At 38.9% G+C, this 19,910-nt stretch overlaps 2 protein-coding genes across 2 annotated transcripts; both read right to left on the minus strand.

Moving 5' to 3' along the window:
* Window positions 1-249: 249 nt before the first annotated feature.
* LOC123969558 (protein GPR108) lies at window positions 250-12,760 on the minus strand. Its single transcript, XM_046047073.1, has 18 exons — window positions 12,175-12,760; window positions 11,729-11,848; window positions 9,836-9,886; window positions 9,637-9,731; window positions 9,467-9,537; window positions 9,073-9,290; window positions 8,935-8,997; window positions 8,734-8,835; window positions 8,523-8,656; window positions 5,899-5,974; window positions 5,645-5,718; window positions 5,433-5,550; window positions 5,208-5,338; window positions 4,652-4,695; window positions 4,519-4,568; window positions 4,076-4,159; window positions 3,470-3,591; window positions 250-1,882 (listed from the first exon to the last, which is right to left on the minus strand). The coding sequence occupies exons 1-18, from the start codon at window positions 12,268-12,270 to the stop codon at window positions 1,795-1,797; spliced, it is 1,737 nt and encodes a 578-aa protein (XP_045903029.1). The 5' UTR covers window positions 12,271-12,760; the 3' UTR covers window positions 250-1,794.
* Window positions 12,761-14,720: 1,960 nt separating this feature from the next.
* Window positions 14,721-17,663, minus strand: LOC123969692 (pyrin-like). The gene is made up of 3 exons (XM_046047311.1): window positions 17,579-17,663; window positions 16,164-16,437; window positions 14,721-16,058 (listed from the first exon to the last, which is right to left on the minus strand). Exons 2-3 carry the CDS (start codon window positions 16,426-16,428, stop codon window positions 15,910-15,912), a joined length of 414 nt encoding a protein of 137 aa, XP_045903267.1. The 5' UTR covers window positions 16,429-16,437; window positions 17,579-17,663; the 3' UTR covers window positions 14,721-15,909.
* Between the last annotated feature and the right edge of the window lie 2,247 nt (window positions 17,664-19,910).

Here is a 19,910-nt window from a genome sequence, read left to right on the forward strand (position 1 = left end):
AACTATGCAGCAGGTGTGAAATTGATATTGGGCTTTGAGAGTTATTTTTAATGGAAGGCCTGTGTAACAAAGTGAGGGGGTTGAGTAAAATATGCTATTAAGTTGAATTATGAGAGTTTGAGCCATACAACTAAAAATCAGGAGATATTGAGCGCTATTATGTGTTCCCCTTATTTAGGGAAATGCAATATTAAATCACTGTTTTCTATAAAGCACAGCTTAAAAAACAAAACACATACATATAACAGCTTCATTTGAGACCTTTCTAGAACACCAGCTTTATTGTGACAGTTCAAACAGACATCAAACAGCCCTCTGTAACAAGCACAAAACCTTTTCTGCTCAACTGGATTACTGACTGTTCGCTCCTGTCCACCCAGGGGCAGGACACCAGCTCCTGGAGACACATTAACACTGTAAACACAGTGCAGCTCTGTCAGACACCCCTGTCCAGGTCTGTGGTTAAAACTCAGTTGTCTTTCCATGAATCCTGTTCCTGTTTATTAAAAAGGAATCAAAAAATCTCTTTGAAACTGAACCTGCCTCATTACGGTCTGAAGCACTGTCTATAAAGCCTCTATGCAGTTCTTCTGAAAGTGTTATGTGCCTCCTCTGTAAATTATTTACAAATACCTACGCCGCCCAGCTACACACACATTTCTGATCTTTCACCAATAAGTCATCAATAATTAATAAAATAAGCTTCACATCAAGAGCAAGAAGGTAAAACCAAAAGCAGAGAAATTCAAAAATGATCAGTTAGGTCATGTCCTGGAACAGCACAGCATGGCCAGAAAGGCAAAAGAAAACAAGGCTGCCGCTGAACACAATTAGGGCCACTGCTCCGGTTATTTCAGAGACTGATCAAAAAAACCTTTTAATTCATTAACAGGTCCACATGTCACCACCTGAGCTGAATTCACAGGGACGCGAGTTGACCCCAACCACTAAAGCACTAAATTACAATAGCAGTCCATGTGACGGACTGGAAGGAGCTCTTACCTCTCCAACACAAACAATAATACTGAAATATAACTTTTCAATTTGTAGTAAGTAAATATATTGAAATATACAACCTTTTACATCCATATATTTCAATATACAAATCAAATATATGAGAAAAAAGTGACATCTACTGTATTGTGTGGTGATATGATGAAGTTGTATAATGAGCAATGGGACATTACAGACCCCCGAATAGAGGGAAAGAGAATTAACATGTTGAGATTGTTGCCTAATTTTTAAATATATACCAATTAGCCTTTTACCCGAGAATGGGCTATTGTCTCTAAATGGAAGAAATCTTGTGTTGTTTCATCACATTCACACACACACGTGTACTCACATCACACCAAAAGGTACGGCTAAGAGGCTCACAGAAGTACCGTTTTAAATAACTGATATAAACACAACGGAAAGTCTTTCTCTAAAATGGTATTTATCTTTGGAGAAAGAGAGAGAGAGTCTGAGAGAGTGTGACAGAGAGAAATGAAACTAAGAACATCTGAGCTCCTTTCCATATCTCCACCCATCCATGTGGCACAAGCCCGTCTCCTTCTGAAACCATTCAGCGTTTCTGGGTGGAGGTGTTCTGAAGAAATTGGGAGCGTCCAACAAAGTTAGTCCTTTTTTTTTTTTGCATAGCCAGACAGTGGGCACGACCACTGCAACCACAGAGTTTCAAAAGGTAAGCTGTCACTTGGGGGTAGGGGAGCCTTGGTCCATGTGCATCCCTTTTTACCAGCAGGCCTAGGGATGTTTAGTGGGTCCCCCACCAAAGATGCAGCTTCCCGCTCACAAGGTGGACTCTTTCTGGCGCTCGCGTCCATTACACGTTTTCTTGACTTTGGAAATACCCTCCAGTGCACCAGACTCAGTTACTCTGCACAATGTGAGAAACGAGAGGAGGATCAGCACTTTATTTACAGTCTATTTTATCAAACCCTTGTGCCTGATGCAAACAAAAAAGCCTGCTTTATTCTCAGAGTGATAACTCTGGCATAACACTTATACATACTGTTGTAATCAGTGTGACTTTCAATTCATAGTAGTATCTCTGATATCAATCACACATAAAGACATCCATAAAACCACTTAGAAATCACAGTGGGGAAAAAAAAAGGAATCCGCTCCTTACAGGTTCAAGCCTGATCACTGCTGTGTTTAGATGTTTTCTTCAGCAATACAAATAATCCAGTGATTGTTGTTTGTACATTTGTAAAGAAAATAGGCTAAAATAAACAGTGAGGTGAGCTAGTACGCTGCATTCACCGTCTCCATGGTAATATTATAATTCACCTAGAGCATGATGGGGAAATTATCTCAAATCTTAATTCCATGAGAAATTAAATTAAGAATAGATTAAATTAATTTGACTCTATTAGAACTAATCTATGGTAACATTATATGGTATGCCTAGCTAACAGCTCCTCTACACAAGAGGAGAGACCCTCGACCCGAAGTGTACTTTACGCTTCTTTTTCTCTTCTGTTTTATGCACGTAACTGTTAAAGAATCTTCTTAGGTGTCTTAATTGATGTAACAGGGAAAGATAAGACAGGTCTAGCTTAGAGTCATTAGCTGACCCCACAAGTGTTCACTGACCTTCCAACTCTAGTTATTTCTCTCATATAACTGTCCTTGTTAAGGAGACAACAGTTAGATTGATGGAGTAGAGACAGTGGCTCAGGTGACAGGCTAGCATAGATCGGTGTTCTCTAGGAATCTTACAAGTTTAAGTCTTACAAGAATATTTACAAGACTCCACAGATTAGAGTACAACTCATGGATAGAATAGATTCCAATATGACGTAGCGTGGGAGTCTAAACATCAGATATATTAGTTGTTCTAGGTTAAGGCCAGCTAAAAATGACCTATTAGGGAAACCTACAGGGTCTAGAGGGAAGAGAGAAACATAAAAGGGACCAAAAGATGTTATCCTTGAGATTTGGTGTTGGCATATGATGTGCTCACATGTTGTATGCTAGCACTGTATCTCCTCCGCCGGGCTCAATAAACCATGCTATGTTAAGTCTTCAACAGTCTCTTAAACTTCTTCACAACTGAACCTGGCTCACAATATTTCTTCAACAGTAACAACAGTGATTGTGGGTTGGTTTCTGTGTGCTGTTAAAATGTGGGTGCCCTAGACTCAATACTGTACCTGAAGGATTCCTACATACAGTGACAGTGAAGGAGGACTGAATCTGCTGCGGCACTGCTAACATGCCGCTTTCATTAATCTGAAAGAAGTTGGCTACTGTGGCTCAGGAGTAGAGCGGGTTAGCGGTTCGATCCCTGGTTCCTCTTGTCCACGGGCAATGTTAACAAAGCCAAAGCCATTTACCATTTTACTTTCTCGATGAATAGACGATGAATAAGACTTGTAATGCCATAACAGTGTAAATAAAGGGAGTAAAAGTACATAGTTCAAAGGGTTAATTGGAAGGTGTGAGAGTGTATGCTTACACTTCGTCCATCTCTACGTCCTCCTCGTCCTGGGGAAGCTGGAGATAGGGATTATTGGACGCTGGTCGGAACTTGTAGCCCGTCAACACAAAAAAGATCAGAGTAGACACCTCGACCAGAAACTGAAGAAACATGAGAAGGAGTGTGTTTGATGACAGAAGTTGGGAAAATTATGATCAAAGATAATACAAATAAATACTGCGCACAGCTGCCAATCACTTCTTGCTACCTGCACTTTTTTTGTTAACACAAACAATTTTTCCCCCAACCAGCATGCAAACAAGTTTCATATAACTAGCATCAGCCAATCTAAATATAAATCCCTTAGTCCCTCCTCTTTCTTGGTGCTAATGCTAATATCCTTTCAAACCTCTGGTGGAAGAATGGTGTTCTTGACCATTTACTAAATAATAAAAGGGATTTAAATATGTAATCTGTTTGCCAACATCATACTGTCACATATCTTCAAGTAATACTTCCAGCCAAGTATGACCAGTCACTGCTGAGTCAGAGTAAAGAACAGGATATCTTTGACCTTTTACAAACAGGTGCTCCTCAAAGTAATAAAAGTCAGCTTGTCATTGAGCATCATTGTTGTCATCTTACCTCATAGCACCACTGCCACTGGAATGGCATGGTGACCTTGAGCAGAATAGCTATGATCCTTGTAAAGTAGATGTAACACACAATCTAGAAAGAAGAAAACAGAATTCAAACATTGTTATACACGTTAGGTCAGTGTGAACAACAAACAGTGTGTGGGGTTGTCTGTATCTCTTTTGTTCTGGCTCTCCAGCAGTGACTGTGGTGAATGAGAAGCCTGGAGTGGCTTTGCCAAATGCTATGACTCAGTAGAATTTATTGTGAGAATAATGCTTGACACCAAAACATGTTTTATTAAACAAATTTTTTAAAACAAAATCAGCAGCATCGTCAACAACTTGGGGATTAAGCTATCTCTACTGAGGTAAGCAATATTGATGGATAGACAGAGGGATGGTGGGATCGAGGACAGAAGAAACATACTGCTGAGCTGAACTCTTTCTTACCATCACATAATAATGCCGAAAGAGCTTGAGCTTCTCCAAATTCATGGCAGCTGAAAGAGACATGAACCAAATTTAAATTAAAGAATTACAATCTCTACAACTCCTTTCGACTGTAACTGATCTGGATTCTCACCTTTGCCATCGGTGCTAGAAGCCTCTTGTAGATGACGGATAGACCTATAAAGACAGGTTTGTTTGAGAACTACAAAACACATGTGCACACAGACTGAAAATGTTACTTACCGTCATGGGTGAACCTGCATACATGGTCCATGTAACACTTTGTTCACTTTTCATGCAAAAACAAAAACAAAAAAAAAAAAGTCTATCAATGATCTTGTTTTGTAATTTTAGACCTGGAGATTTTGGCTTAAAAAGTGTCTAATTGGCTGCTGGTGTCACCGCTTGTCCTCACGCTTGCATTTGAGCACTACCTATGATCTCCGGGCAATATTGATTCTTTCCTACTGCTGTCAGTAAGTGAAATTTTTTCTTCAAAATGGTGCCCTGTTTTGCTATAAAGATAATCTTATCTCAACGAGCCTGTGTGGAACCTACCAACTGTTTATACACTTCAGTCTCAACTCAATTTTCAATGGATTTTTTAAAATGGAAAAAGTAACGGATACACATTAGATGCACCACACACACACACACACACACACACACACACACACACACACACTGACCAGACAACAGGAAAAAGGATGGCTCCGCAGCAGATGAGGTCGACCAGAAAGAGGATCTCCTTCCACACATAGTATTCACTGGAACCTTCCTCTGTAGACTCAATGATGATGTAGGCGACATTAGCCAGGACCTGCAGGATGAGAGGTGAGCTGATCACCAGAACAAATTCACCGGGTGTAAATAATCACACACAATTGCCGTTTCTCATGCACACACACACACACCTGCAGGGGGATGACAATCATGAAGATCTTCTTTTCCTTGTCAGACAGGATGTATTTAACGAAAGCCCAGCCGGTGCCAATCAGTGCCAGTGTGATGAACAGGAGAGCCCCCTTGAGCCTGGAAAGCACATCATTACAAACTGTGAATATTAAAATATGTAAAATTAGAGTCTTAACTTTAAACTTCATTGCCCGTGTGCAATTGTACTTACAGGTGTGTGATATAATACATGACAGCCCAGCCTTCAATAGGATGCCCCTCAGTGTTGATGAAGTGATAGTTGATCTGAGAGAGACAGAGAGAGAGGTTGTATTAAAAGACAAAGAATCCAGGCGTAATGTGAACACAGTTAGCAATACAGACAGAATAAACAGACATAACAGAGAGATCACAATAAAAGCCAAATACAAACATAATATGTTACAAAAGAGACAATGGTCTGCTCTGTGGTGAAGGTGCGCTTACACTATGGAAGACCAATGACGTGGATTTGGTGAAGGCCAGTGCTGCCATCAGCCAGTGGATCTTAAACACGCTGTACCTGTAAGCAAAGCACACAGGGGAAAGATGTTTGAATATGTTATAGAGTAGAGAATGGGTACCGCTGTGGTGATGGGTGTAATCATTCACACTGCTAAAGTTTCAGTATAGTCCTTAGTATGTTGTGTATTAACAAAACAAAACTGTCACACACAGTTTTTCCCCCCCTGCACCCTACCGTAATTTATAAGAGGATTTTTTGGATTTTCTTATTTTGACTAGGGCTGCACGATTAATCTAATAGTGATCGCGATGTTGTCATGGGCAATTGCATAACCACAAAAAGTGTGCGATTTAATAAAACAGAAAAAGTGTGTGTGGCGCTCTCTTCTCTGTGTGTGCTGCAGTCTGCTCATTATCCCCGCCCACACTGGGCTCGCGCATGTATCCCTAAAAACAGATAAGCCTAGGTCTACGTGCAATGAGAAAATTGATTTATGAGCAGTTTGCAATTAACTCTTAAGACAACAACCTACCGTAACCCCCCCTCCCCGCCCTGCCGCTAATCGTTCACAACATAGTCAGACTGGTCACCAGAGCAATGAGAGAAATGCCGGTGCTCCTGTTGCTCAGTGACAGAGACACATCGGCGGCAGCTGAAGCGGTCAGACAGAAGAAAACCGGGAGAAGGTTTGGGTTTGGCTCAGCTGGCTATTTAACGTTAGGTGCCTGTATCGGTGCCTTTAGTTGTTCAACAAATTCAACTTTTCATAGAGCCGATGTGCTTGTCAGTCACTTTTCGTCAACCGACCAATCACAGCCTGGAAGGGGCGGGACATTAAAAAAGGTTGACGTGCTATCATTAAATGTTGTACAATATGATTATTGACAAGTTAGTACTCAGCATTAACAAATTAGAGACCAATAAAACATTTTGCTTGCACAAGGATCTAATGAATAAAAACAACCCACAGAAATGAAACTAATGGAACTGGATTTAATATTCAACCAGTGGCTAAAACGTATACTATTAAATTAAATTATAATGATTATAGTAATTAATATAATATTGTTATACTAACAGTAAACTATTAACTGAACATTATACTCTTTATGTAATACCCTCATGTACAGTTCCTCCTCCAGTTTGTTGCTAGAGACTCTGCATTTGACAGATGTACATTGAGCCTGTGCGCCAATATTTGCTGCCTCTAGCCTTCTCCTCCGTAGGAACACCCTCCCCTTGTTCTGTTTTACTTGTTATTTTTATAAATATTGTTTTATTGTTTAACTTTGTTCAAGTTGAGAAATACACATTTCAAAATGTCAGTATTTTGCACATTACTTGATAATTAAGCAAGTAGACTCAATGTACCATTTGTTCCATTATAATCTAATCGCAAATCGTCCTAATTTTGACAACAAACGAAAGCATTAACTGAAAAAAGTCATAAAGAAGAGTCACTAGCACTTTCTTACATTTACTGCACAGTTCTGTTAATGTGAAGCACTTGTTTTGGTCAACATTGTATGCATTTAAAAAGCAGTTGACAATCAGTGTTTTCAATTGATATAATATATTTTCAATGATTGATTTATATACTTATTTAAAAGCACACTTGAATTAATAAAACCCACTGTTTAATTACTGGTTACTAATTTGTTGTTAAGTGGAAAGTTACTAAACACAAAATTGCGTGGCATCCCTGACTATGCTAGTATGCAGGTCTCTCACTGGGTAGCCCTACAGAGGACCAGAGATTTTTCTTGGCTTCAGTTAAGGTTCTAAGTATGGGGAAAAGTCAATATTTATTAGTTATTAGCTACTCTAGCAAGGTGGCTCTAAGGACTGAAATGCCGGTCTGCTGTGTTTTGGTCCACCACTTTGGTCCAGACTGAATATCTTAGCAACAATAGATCTTTTTTATAGCAGACATTTTGGCAAGTTACTGTAGAAAAAAACCCCAGGCATTATTGTTTACATTGAAATCAACAGCATTGCATTTAGGTGAGCCAGTTTCAGGATTCCGGTGTTGTGCATGCTGGCTCACAGTCATGGCTTACTGAATGGAAGTGAGCGATTGTTATCTACATTTTTTCATCTGTGCTTTTCCTGCTATGACAAGTCAAAACGTCTGCTTTGAAAAAGGTCTTTTGGATGGAAATAGATGAATGGATTGAATGGAAATTTTGTACAGACCAGAAATGGGCATTTCAAGCGAAAATACCATTGAATAGACACTGGGAACTATTTGACATTTCCAACAGCCTCAGCTGCAAAATGAGCAAATATTAGAATACTAATGTTAAACATTATGATGTTTGTCGTGTTATGACATTAACATGACGACATTACATTGGCATGTAAGCCTTTGCATTGAGAGCATGTCAGTATGCTGCCGGAACATTGTGCCAACGTTCAGCCTCACAGAGCTGCCTGCTAGAATAGCTGTAGACTCTGTGGATGTTGTAACAACAGGATATGCAAAAAAAACCCACATCTCTGCAAATAGTCCTACCATGCATGCAGCAAAGTGATTTGGCATCTTTAAATAAGGATACTGAAGTACTGTGAGCAGTCATGTTAGCGTGTCTGTATGCATGTGTACCTGTGCTTCATGAGTGTGTACACCCAGATCATGGCAGCGGTGAAGAAGACTCCAGCCATACCAATATAAAGGCGAGAGAGAGGAATTTCTGCTGCAGACAGGTAGCCGCCTGGATTCTTCTCAGTCACCTCCACCTGCAGAGGATACATTCAGGTTAACCCAGGCACACAACTGAGCATGTACCTACTAACACAAAACACATGTGACTTACAGTGAATGAATAGGGTAACTTTGGTCCAGCCACCCTGTTCTGACAGTAGTGGAACTTGAGACTGTACAGACCCTCCGCCAGCTTGCCGATCACCATGTGGAACTGTGGGAGAGGGACAGAGACAAAATCATGTTACACAACAGTAAACCACATCAAACGATGTTTCATGTCACATATAAAGGTTAAGAAAGGTGTACTTACACTGAAGTTGTAGGAGCCGCTAAAATTACCCAAAGCTAAGGTCATGTGGTCGAGGTTCTTTAGCTAGAAGCAAATACAGATTAGAAATTATAATATATTAATAGATCACACAAACACAGACACACAAACACCTCTTACCTCGAATAACTCTTCCTCCACTTTCTCAGATTCTTCTGCAGGCGCCTTTTCTTCGATTGGATCATCTTTCTTCTCATTCACATCATCGTCCTTTTTGTTCAACTGATTCGATTTAACACCTGACTGGTCAGCATTTTTGATGGCCCCACTCTCTGATGTTTTACCCTCACTTGGTGTATCGATAGGACTACCAGGAGCATCCCTGGTTTTCCTCTGACCTACAGGACACATCAAGCTACCAGTCATATGCACTTGAATTCACAAAATGTTTATTTTTAAATTCTCACAGGATTTTGAAGTGCAGTACTGATTCCATAATTCATTCTGGCGCTTAAATAAGAATAAATTGCTGGATGAATTTGTGACAGTTGTAGTGTGTGTGAGCAACACTGACCTTTATCTGTTTCAGGCTTCGTCTTTGCTATCAAGATATTGTCCTGGGCACCCATAACTCTCACATTGACACTACACAAACACACAACACACATTAGTCAACTATCACAATAGTTTTTTTAGGGCACAGTAACAGATACTTCTGAATACTTAAATACGAAACATACACACCTGCACGAAACGATATCAATAAGAAAAAGAATGAGAGGCTCATCATTGGCTGGCTTTGGGAGAGTGAGCGGGCATGTCTCTTGTGTCTCCTCTGCCTGGAAAAAAATCACAACAAGTAAATTACATTTGAACAGTCCAACGCTCATCTTACCACTAAATGTTATGTTCAACAGAAATATTTACGATTGGATGTACTCACTGTGTAGGACAAGACTCCATTCACACGGGACCTGGAGAGGCTGAAACCGACCTAAAGAGAGTGTCATAAATGTGGTCAGTCAATGAGTCAAAAGCACATGACTTCATTTCCATTAAAAATATGATATTTCACTCTTCATGGCCATTTACTGTCATCATTCAACACTCCATATATTAGAACTCTGGCTGCATTTATGAGCTCCCAATGTTTTCCACCAACTTCCAATAGCCAAAGTAAAATAAGCAGTCAAAGCAAAGCAGGTTAAACTACTCATCCCACAAGTTTGAACGTAAATTAGTTCACTATTTTGAGATTCTTGTGGTGAGTTGGCCTGAGATTTTACTGCAGCTGGAAAACTCTTACTCACTGACACTCTACTAAATTGCTTCAGGAGCAATACCCCCGACAATGTACTGTGTATACTTGAGACAAAAACTGTCTAAATATGAAGGTTATCTCTTCAACGGCTCTGCTAAATGGTTTCCTTTTAGTGTATAACCCCATTATCACTGCCATCTTACAGGAAGTCTTAGCTCTGTATTAAGGCAAGACAAGACTTCGTCAGACCCACTTATTACTTTGTGTTTGAGCAGCATATGGAGGCTGTGCTGCAGAAGATCCATGGAAAGAAACTGTCAGTAGTCAAGTAATAACCTAATCAATAGGGGACAATTCACAGTACATTGTTGTTGCAATGCATTTATTCTGAATGTTTTTTTTGTATGGCTTTATTGCAGAAACATGTATTACCGTGACAGAAATACAGTCATTGGAAAAGGAAGACAAGGCTTTTGGATTACAGAGCAGAGGAACTTAGGTGATCCACCCAGCTCGATCAACCAGACAAGGCACCACTGCGGGTGCACTGATTGTGCAGAGAAGAGGAGAGAGCCAGGATAGGAGCCATGTTGGCACCGCTTGGACATAAAATTGTATGTAAAGGTGTCTGGACAAAATGGGACTTGAGCTGGCCAAGCAACCAAGATTAGGGACTGTTGTGCCCACATCTTCACAGGTGTCTGTGAAGATGTCTAGGTGTCTGTGAAGATGTGGGCACAACAGTCCCTAATCTTGTCATCAACATCCCGGATCAAGCACTCAGTGGACACACTGTGTTTCCAAGCTGACAGCACAAGAGTCCAACAAGATAAGAGGAGGCGGACTGTGTATTACATCGATGATACTTTGTTCTGAAAGATGCAAGTTTAAAAAATGCACTGCAGAATTTTCTGGTTTATGCATGTAGCCTATGTATATACACATGTATAAAAAAATAAAAAAAGAGACATAATTAAGAAAAACTTAAATGCAAACTGTTATCTCAGTCTATGTGCACTGTATAAAATTTAATCTTAATCAGGTGAAACTGTGGGATTACTTTACACAGTAAGGCTGGCATTTTTGTATGTTTTGCTTACCGTCTATAAATACCATTAAAAGACCCAAATTCATTAGTCTTTGAATCTCTCTTAATATTTTGTGTCCTTTTGTTTTTGTTTGTGTAAAGCTGGCAAGATTTACTGCACCAGGACGATGTACTAGGATTGACTCAAAAGTGCCTGTGTTCATGGTAAAACAGGAACATGTAAACTTGAGCAACATCGTGGCCTATTGATGTGTTTTTAATAGTGCTGGGAGCTCTGTGGCACACAGGGGAATACATCAGAAGTGGATTTGGTAGGATCAATTTATTGTTTGTTTGGATCTTTTCATGAGATTAATTGGCCCCAAGAACATAAAAAATATATAATATAAATCAGCCTTCCTTTCATTTATTCAACAATAACTATTTAGAAGCACATAATTCTGCCTGCTGAAAACTGCATTGGTGGCTAACACTGTGACAACAGCGCACAAGTTAAAACAACTCTCACAAAAACAAACACTACTTACAGGGTACTTGCTGTAGTTCACTCCCTGCTCTGGCAGGCGCAGAGAAAGCAGGTTGACATCCAGAGTCGCGTTAGCAAAGAAGCCAAAGTTGTTGAGGTCGACGGCAACCCGTGTTTCATCCTGAGAGGAAGAACAAATAAAAACTGAGGGGACCTGATCTGCTGTGGCAAATTGCTCAGTCGTTGTAACGTTACCATTACAAGTGAAATTCACACGCAGATGAGTTAGCGATTACCATCCTCAGAAGTTACGTTTTATAACTTTTTTTCAAATTCATTTTCACATTGTCACAACAGCACGACACTCTCTTTTGGATCACCGTCTGTCAAACCTAGCTGATTAAAGCGTAACTTACAAACGTTAGCTAGCTCATAAAATCGTAGCGGTAACTATACTCTACATTAGCCCCCTAGGTAACATAACTCTAGTTTAAAAAGTCGTCTTACCTTCAGTGTGAGCTTGTGTATCCTTGCTTTGCAGCCAGCCAAGAGTAATACGAGTAAATATCCAGCCACGACACAACCTCTGTGTGCCACAGCCATCACCAATCACTAACTCGCTAACGTTAACTAACTGCTACTGTTAGCGAGATGCCAGATGGCTAAATAGCAAGCTAGCTAGCAGTCTTAACAGTATCCGTGGTGAATTACAGTGTTGTTAATCTTTAAATGCAGCGCATCTGTCCTTTAACTACGTCGTTTATTATCAATTTATAACCTTTTATGTTATTTTTTTCCGATTATTTTGTGCCTTCATCGCATAAAGAAACAGCTAGCCTGTGCAGATGGCAAGACTCTCGCTTCCGGGTCTTGAATCAAGAAAAGTGAGCAAGGTACGGACATAAACGTCAGCCGTATAAGCTCACATCCGGTGATATGATTCAAAATATAAAAAATAATATGTTACGATGCAGGAAAATCGACGAAAGCAAGATCATTTTGAATTATATAAGCTCAAAAGTCAATGCTCAAATATACGTTAACTTTCTGTCAAACAATCGAGTTTTTTTACTTCCACAGTCCTGACTATACCCTGTGCTAGTTGTCCTAGATGTGGTCACATGGTTCAGCTTTTTGACACGGAGCTTCCGGCTGAAAGTGATCACATGAATGACCCTCCACGTCAAAAGAAGTCTCTGCCATGTATGAACATAGAGTATGCAGAGAAATCTTACATGTTGTTGTTATTGCTCATAAAAGAGATGTTTTTATTTTTCATTAAAGAAAGATACTGATAAAAGCTCTATAATAGTTGGTTCTTATTTGTATTCCAAGCTTTACATAAATAGTTTAAATGCTAAAAATAAAATTTGGTGGTATTAGGTTAACGTTACATGGCCCAATAAATACAACCAGCCAAAGCCAAAAAGGTTTGTTTTACGTTTTCTGTGATTTAAACATTAATTAACCAATTATAAAGAAGATTTAAACACAACGCTGGCATTTTACAGAACCACCTTGGCAAACGTTATAGCAAGCACTTGCTTAGTTTCACATCGATATGGGGCTCTGTTTTGGTGCTGCTGAGAATGACATCGATGAGAGTTCCAAAAGTAAAGTTGCGGCTTTAAAACCAAAACAATGAGCTGAAAGGGCCTTAAACATTCTGTAGCACTGAGAAAGCAGATTCCATTTATAAAAATATTGATTAAAAATTGTGTACATTTTTTTGAGCAGCACCAGCAAATGGCAATGGCATAGCTTGTGACTTATTCCCACTTGAAAAGTGTGAAACTGACAGACATTTGTGAACAGTGTAGGCTAACTAATATTCTCATATTCTCATAATATCTTCATCATCATCATAATTGCTTTGTTGCATTGCTGGAATTGAGCCAAATACAGTTGTTAGGCAGTTTGACAATACACTATGAAGCTGTCCCATGAACAATTTATTGAAATTTTTAATAAGGTGTGAAACCATTCGACATCACTGACAATATGTGTTACTGTGTGTTAATGTTCATAATAATTGATACACCAGAGGTGCCTTGGATGTTGGGTGCCAAGATAACGCTTTTCCCTGGGCACAAACTGTTGGCACCAGCAGCAGGAGTCAAACCAGAAGAAGGGGAGAAGAAAGGTGTATGAAGGGGGATTTATGCAGCTGTTGATGATGCCCCTGATGCTGAAAGACATATGCAGCACGTCACTGTAGAAGACTTCTTTCACAGCTCGGTATGTTAGAGATTTAGTATCAAAAATTTGACAGAGCAGCACGAAAATCATCTTTCTAAAACATTCATCTCCAATTAAAAAGAAAACAAACCTGAATATCATTGTCTTCATGATCAAAAGAAACATGCACAAATTACAACAAACTATGCGTGATGTGGTGATAGACTATTTTTAGTTTCTAACTACTGTCGAATAAGACGTTTGACTGCAAACCACAAGTTCCAGTTCATGTTACAGAGAATGAGTCTAACTTAAGGGCTGGGTTTAATAGTTCTCCTATGAATGCTTATGCGTGAAAGCAAGACAAAGCACATGTGCTAATCACTATTAGACATTTCCCACAAGAAAATTTAAGATTTAAATTAGAGAGCTAAGTTAAATCCACTGAAGTTGACAAGCTGCTCAAGTTGTTATGCCTCCCATGAGTCTACATCAAAGTTTTTGTTTTTCAAGTTTAAAGTTTGTTCAAATTTAGACTTTATTCAACAGATGCATATTGCTTAACTGAATATTTTGAGAGCTTGGAGAGCTAAGGGTCAAGAGTGCAGGTGTTAGATGTTCAAAACTGTTCTAAAAAGGTTCTATCAAGAAAAACACAGAAATTAAGAATCAAAGATAATAAGCATGCAGATTACTTGATTTCGGTAAAGCAAAAAAAACAACAACACATCAGATATAAATAACAATCAAGTCCTCGTCCCTCTGGGTTAGTGGACAAGACAGCATTATGGGATGAAAAGCTAAGAGAGGATAGCCATCAAAAGTCAATTTAGCCACCTTAAATGCAAGTCACAATAACTCAACTGATAAAATAATTGATGGTCATGTTTTATTTATGTCAAACACATTGGAATGAAATGACACAGTTTCACTCCTTTCCCGGTTATAACTATTAACTGGATTTATTTGATAACAACAGTTTTTAAAGAATCATATAATGTCTCACATCAGATAAATTTTCAGGTACATTCTCATTGTTGTACCACAGTGGGGGTTTCTTTGGTCCTAATCTGCCTCTGTGCAAGGAGAACAAGAGGTTTGATTCAGAAATACAGATTTTTTATGGTCCACAAGAGATGTCACATCAATGTGACCCCAGCACCACCTGCTGACAACATATGGAGATGACAAGCACCTGTAAATGACTGAAATGTGAGGATCAACACTTTCCATTCTATTAAAATGAGCTGAGGGTACTTGGTCTAAAAACAGCTTTGAAAGGGAAATGTATATTCTGCAAAACCTGGTGTCATATCATGGTCATCATTAGACAGGAACTTGCTCTGTGAGACTGACAGTCTGACAGTGTCAGATATTAACGGTGGCCCAGACAACAAGAACCTTTCAAAGATAAAAGAGATCATGAAGTTATCATCAATTATTGTTTACAAAAATTAGATAACACTTGCACTGAAGTCCCTTTAATAAGCATTATGTAAACCTTTAATACATGATATAATGTAGTTGTAAGCAAATATTTTAGCGTTTTTTAATGTATTTTTCAACAACTGTAACTTCTCCTGAGAACACCCATAAGTGGAGGCTGGTTATTATAGACAGATAATGAATGACAATATACTCAAACACAGTTGTAATTATATCAAATATGTCTTATGTGAAGTTAGATGAAATACTGTACATTAATAAACACATAAAAATATCCTCACATATGCTTATAATTACATTATAGTGTGTTTTATACCATTTATTACATATCTGTAAACTGCTTATAAATGGACACTTAAATTGGTGTTACCATAAAGTATTATTCCAAGGCTTTGAGAAACTGTTTCCATCTGATTGGCTGGGAGATATTCTTTGGCTGTTCATGTTTTTTCCACATGATATTTAATGACCATGGTTACAATGTATGAAGGTTTCCATTTTACAGTAAACATGAAATTGTACACGGTGAATAATAGTAAATGTCAATCACATCAATATTTGGAAAAATATAATGTGTATTCTGTCCCACTCACCCCACTCAGTTTCTGTTTTATTCGTTTATTTATTGAATGTTATATTCAATGATCCAGATGTGCTGGTGACTGTCGGAGCGATGATCACGCCTCCTTGCTGAGCCGACATTGTGAAAGGGGCAGCACGAGATTCCACAGCAGTGGAGGAGGTGGTGGGTGTAGCCGTTTTTCCCTCTGTAGATGAAAAGATACAGATGCAGAGAATTAAAAACTGGAAAGTAAGTGATTTTGGTTTCTTTGACTCATAAGTGATTTCAAGAATTTCGTCATCCACTGCACCTGTATATCTGTTCTCTAACTTCCCTGCGGTGTCGTTGAAGTTCATCTTCTTCAGAATCTCAATGGTGATGTTCACAGCATCCTCCTCACCGTAGCACTCTATCATCTTACTCACAGTTTCTGTCCGGGATGCCTTATCCAGATGGGACCTGGGAATTGGTGCACAGCTGCCCGAGACATGCATTGAGAGGTACCACTTAAGCATTTTGAGGTCATCATCGAGCAGCTCTTCCAGAGTCCCCAGGAGAAGCACTGGAACCAGCATGTCTGCTCACTACAACAGGCAGAAGAGGGGAAATTAGTTTTGCAGTTTCCAGATTGGCCTTCAATGTTAAAGGAATAATTTGAGAATACTCTTAATATGCTTTGTTGCCAAAAGTTAGGTGAGAAGATCGATACCGCTCTCACATCTGTCCTATTTGTGGTTTTACAGGTGGTTATGTGCGGAATGATAGGGCTGCAGCTAACAATCATTTTTATCATAGAATAATCTGAACAATTTTTTGATTATTCGATTAATCATTTTGTCTATATAATGTCCCTGAAATAGAGAACTCACATTTCCCAGAGTCCACAATGGCTTGTTTAAATAGCTTGTTTTGTCCACATAACAGTCCAAAACCAGCACCTGGTACAGGTTATTGCTGAACAAAACATTTTGCGACATTTGGCATAATAAAAGCCATGGTGGTGCAGCTCTACAATAAAGTCCAAGTTTATTATAAAGTTTGTCTTTATATTTGACAAAAAACCAACCCTAACCCTCCCAAACTAAAGGGGCACTTCAGCAACTTCATATTGCACGTTTACAAACAAAATAAAATAGCCAAAAATCGATGGAGCAGACTGTGCCACAGAAGACTTTATTTGACTGTTCTCACAGCCTGCATGATGATGAGTGCATTTCCTTTAAGAACTAGTTTAAAAAGACAAAGTATTTTTGATGTTGAGATAGGATTTACCAACTCAAAAAGTTCTTATTATTACTCATATAGCTTACCCAATCTATTAAGCATTAGTAGATGATTTATTAAAATTATTTCCAGTCTACAAACCCCTAATGAAGAGCGCCTAGGTCAAAGTGGATACCAGAAACACTTTAAAACATTAAAACAAATGAACAAACGGGGCTGAAAACATCACTCTTTCAATTAAGAAAAGAATGGGATGACTTCATTAAATACATAAATCTGACAACAATTGCCTATTGAATCCAACGTAGAAAGTACGATAGATTTTCAGTGAACAGCATTCAGTATTACAAGTCTGTGTCAACAGGCGCCGTCAGGTTTTATACACTTCTGCTGTAACTTTAATAATTTTATTGGACCAGATGCGGAACCAGCGCAGCAGCAGTCGGGGCCACACGAAAACCAAAGATTTCAAAACTATGTTATGCAAAACCAGAGACTTACCGTGTCAAAATCACCCTACAGGCAACAACCGAGAGATTTCGTAGACTAAAGAAAATGGCGCAAATCATTACTTTCGATTTCAGCCGGTGTAACAGGAAGTTTATTGAACGCCTAGAGCGCAGTAGCAGAAGTGTGATCTTACTGGGAAAGAAAGAAAAACGTGTTGAATATTGACCTTGAAAGAGACAGACAGTGAGATTAGTTTGATTTTATTCACCCCTTAAATACCTCAAAAATGTCCTGCCAAATAAATAAATGTAGAAGGCTGAGTGTCTTCTCAGAAGTAGGCCTATAGGTATTTTGCCCAGTTATCAAATTTGTTGAGGACATGTTGACCATGCAGCAGGCAGGGGCCTCATTAGAATTGAAAGACAGGCAGGGGGTAGCCTATGTGTAACTAGTTCTTGCAAAATCTTTGCACTAGTATATTTTGTTACTGTATTAGAACTACCTACATGTCAACAACCAGTGAAAAAGTCAAGATGTTAACAAGTAGGCTAAAAAGCGACAGACATATTCTCTTCTTCCATTTCTCCTCTGTTGAACAAAAGCTAATGTAATGTTAGCTTTTAGACACATCAAAGATGCAGGAGGGAAATTTACATAGGCAAGACTGTGCTCCTGCTGAGTTCCTTAAGTTAAGCAAATAACAGTCATTAACAACAACTTACAATTTCACTCTGTATCACTCACTATGATGGATCAATCTTCCTTCACCATTCACCTGTGTGTGTGCGCACGTGCGAGTTGTGAGCAGCTGGGATTGGGATTGGTTGACATGGATGGATGGATTTTGTATTATTAAATCCATTTTGTACTGACCAATTACATATCAACTAATAGAATGCCTTATATATTTTTTTATGTGACATGTGTGGTCACATAAAAAGGGAACATTTAATAGTTCAGTTTTTCTAAAAAAGAAAAAAAGAAAGAAGAATTACCAAAATTTCACTGAATTTGGTATTCAGAATTTGATACAGAGGTTTTACATCTGTCAAGAATTCATCCCTAAAAAGTGGTGACTGCTGGTCATAATATCAATAACTGCTTTTCCTACTTTTGATCACCTTGGATAGATTCTGACCACAGCAGACTGTTTTGGATATTCTCTGACCCAGTCGTGTAGCCATCACTTATCAAAGTTGCGCAAACCTTACGCTGGCCTATTATTCCTGCTTCTAACAAATTAACTAAATGAGGACACCATGTTCACTTCCTGCCTAATATATTCCCACCCACTGACAGGTGTCATGGTAATGAGATTATCAGTGTTGTTCACTTTCCTTGTCAGTAGTCATAATGTTATGGCTAATTGTTGAATACTACAACACAATCATAGAGCACCTGAAGTTGTTGTTCTGTGAGCTCAACAATCGAAAATGTCTAACCAAAGAACCAACAATCAGACGGTAGAGGGAAACTAAAGCACACTGAAAGCCTAGTTGATACTTTCAGCTTCACACTTCTTATAAGTCTGACAGGAAGATTACCGACAACACAGCAATAGCAGTCAACATGGATGAGACGCGCACATGCAACACATGGGGGCAGCACAACAAGCTGTAAAGAAAAAACTGACATCACCTTATAAAGTTGACATGGCAGCCGGTGCTTATTTACACATCTCTCAAACATGGAGCAAAAGTACCATTCAAAGTCATATCTGTGCCCACTTGGTGAAAGTCCAATATTCTCTTTCCTTTTAGCTAAATCTTTTTTATCTCCAGAGCAAAATATTTTGCTCTTTAGCTGCTAAATGCTCCAACATGTTCATGAGCTATAGTCACTGTCTGCTGTTTGTTGCTGTGCAGGCAACCTGAAAACCAAAACAATACATTTTTGAACTGGAAAACCAAAACAATAAGCTGAAAGATGCTGAAATGCTCCATTGAGCTGTGAAAAACTGTCACTGCTGACGTCCTTCACATACACGTAGTCCTTTTTTTCCATTGTAAATGTAATAATACTGATTATCACATTTTAAGGACATATATGCAATGGAAAAATCTGTTTTAACTAGAGAACAATGATGACAGTTTTTTCTCCCGCAATATAATGGAAGTGAAAACATTGAAATTTCAATAACAGCTGTGATATTTATCTTGCAGGGTTTTTCTATGATAACACATCATCTCTGAGTCTACCGTTTTGTTTTCTCAACAGCTCTACAGCAGCCCATCTGTGTGTAACTGCTCTCACACACAATGCACACTCATTCTTGCCCTCATTGCTGCTACACTGCACTGCATTAGTCTTGACCCTCCCTTCCTTCCTCTCTTGATATACCAACAGAGAACGCCCATGGTGGGTTTTAGGGGCCAAAGCAAAG

Source organism: Micropterus dolomieu, linkage group LG04 (assembly GCF_021292245.1).
Source record: "Micropterus dolomieu isolate WLL.071019.BEF.003 ecotype Adirondacks linkage group LG04, ASM2129224v1, whole genome shotgun sequence".
Classification (NCBI taxonomy): Eukaryota; Metazoa; Chordata; class Actinopteri; order Centrarchiformes; family Centrarchidae; genus Micropterus; species Micropterus dolomieu.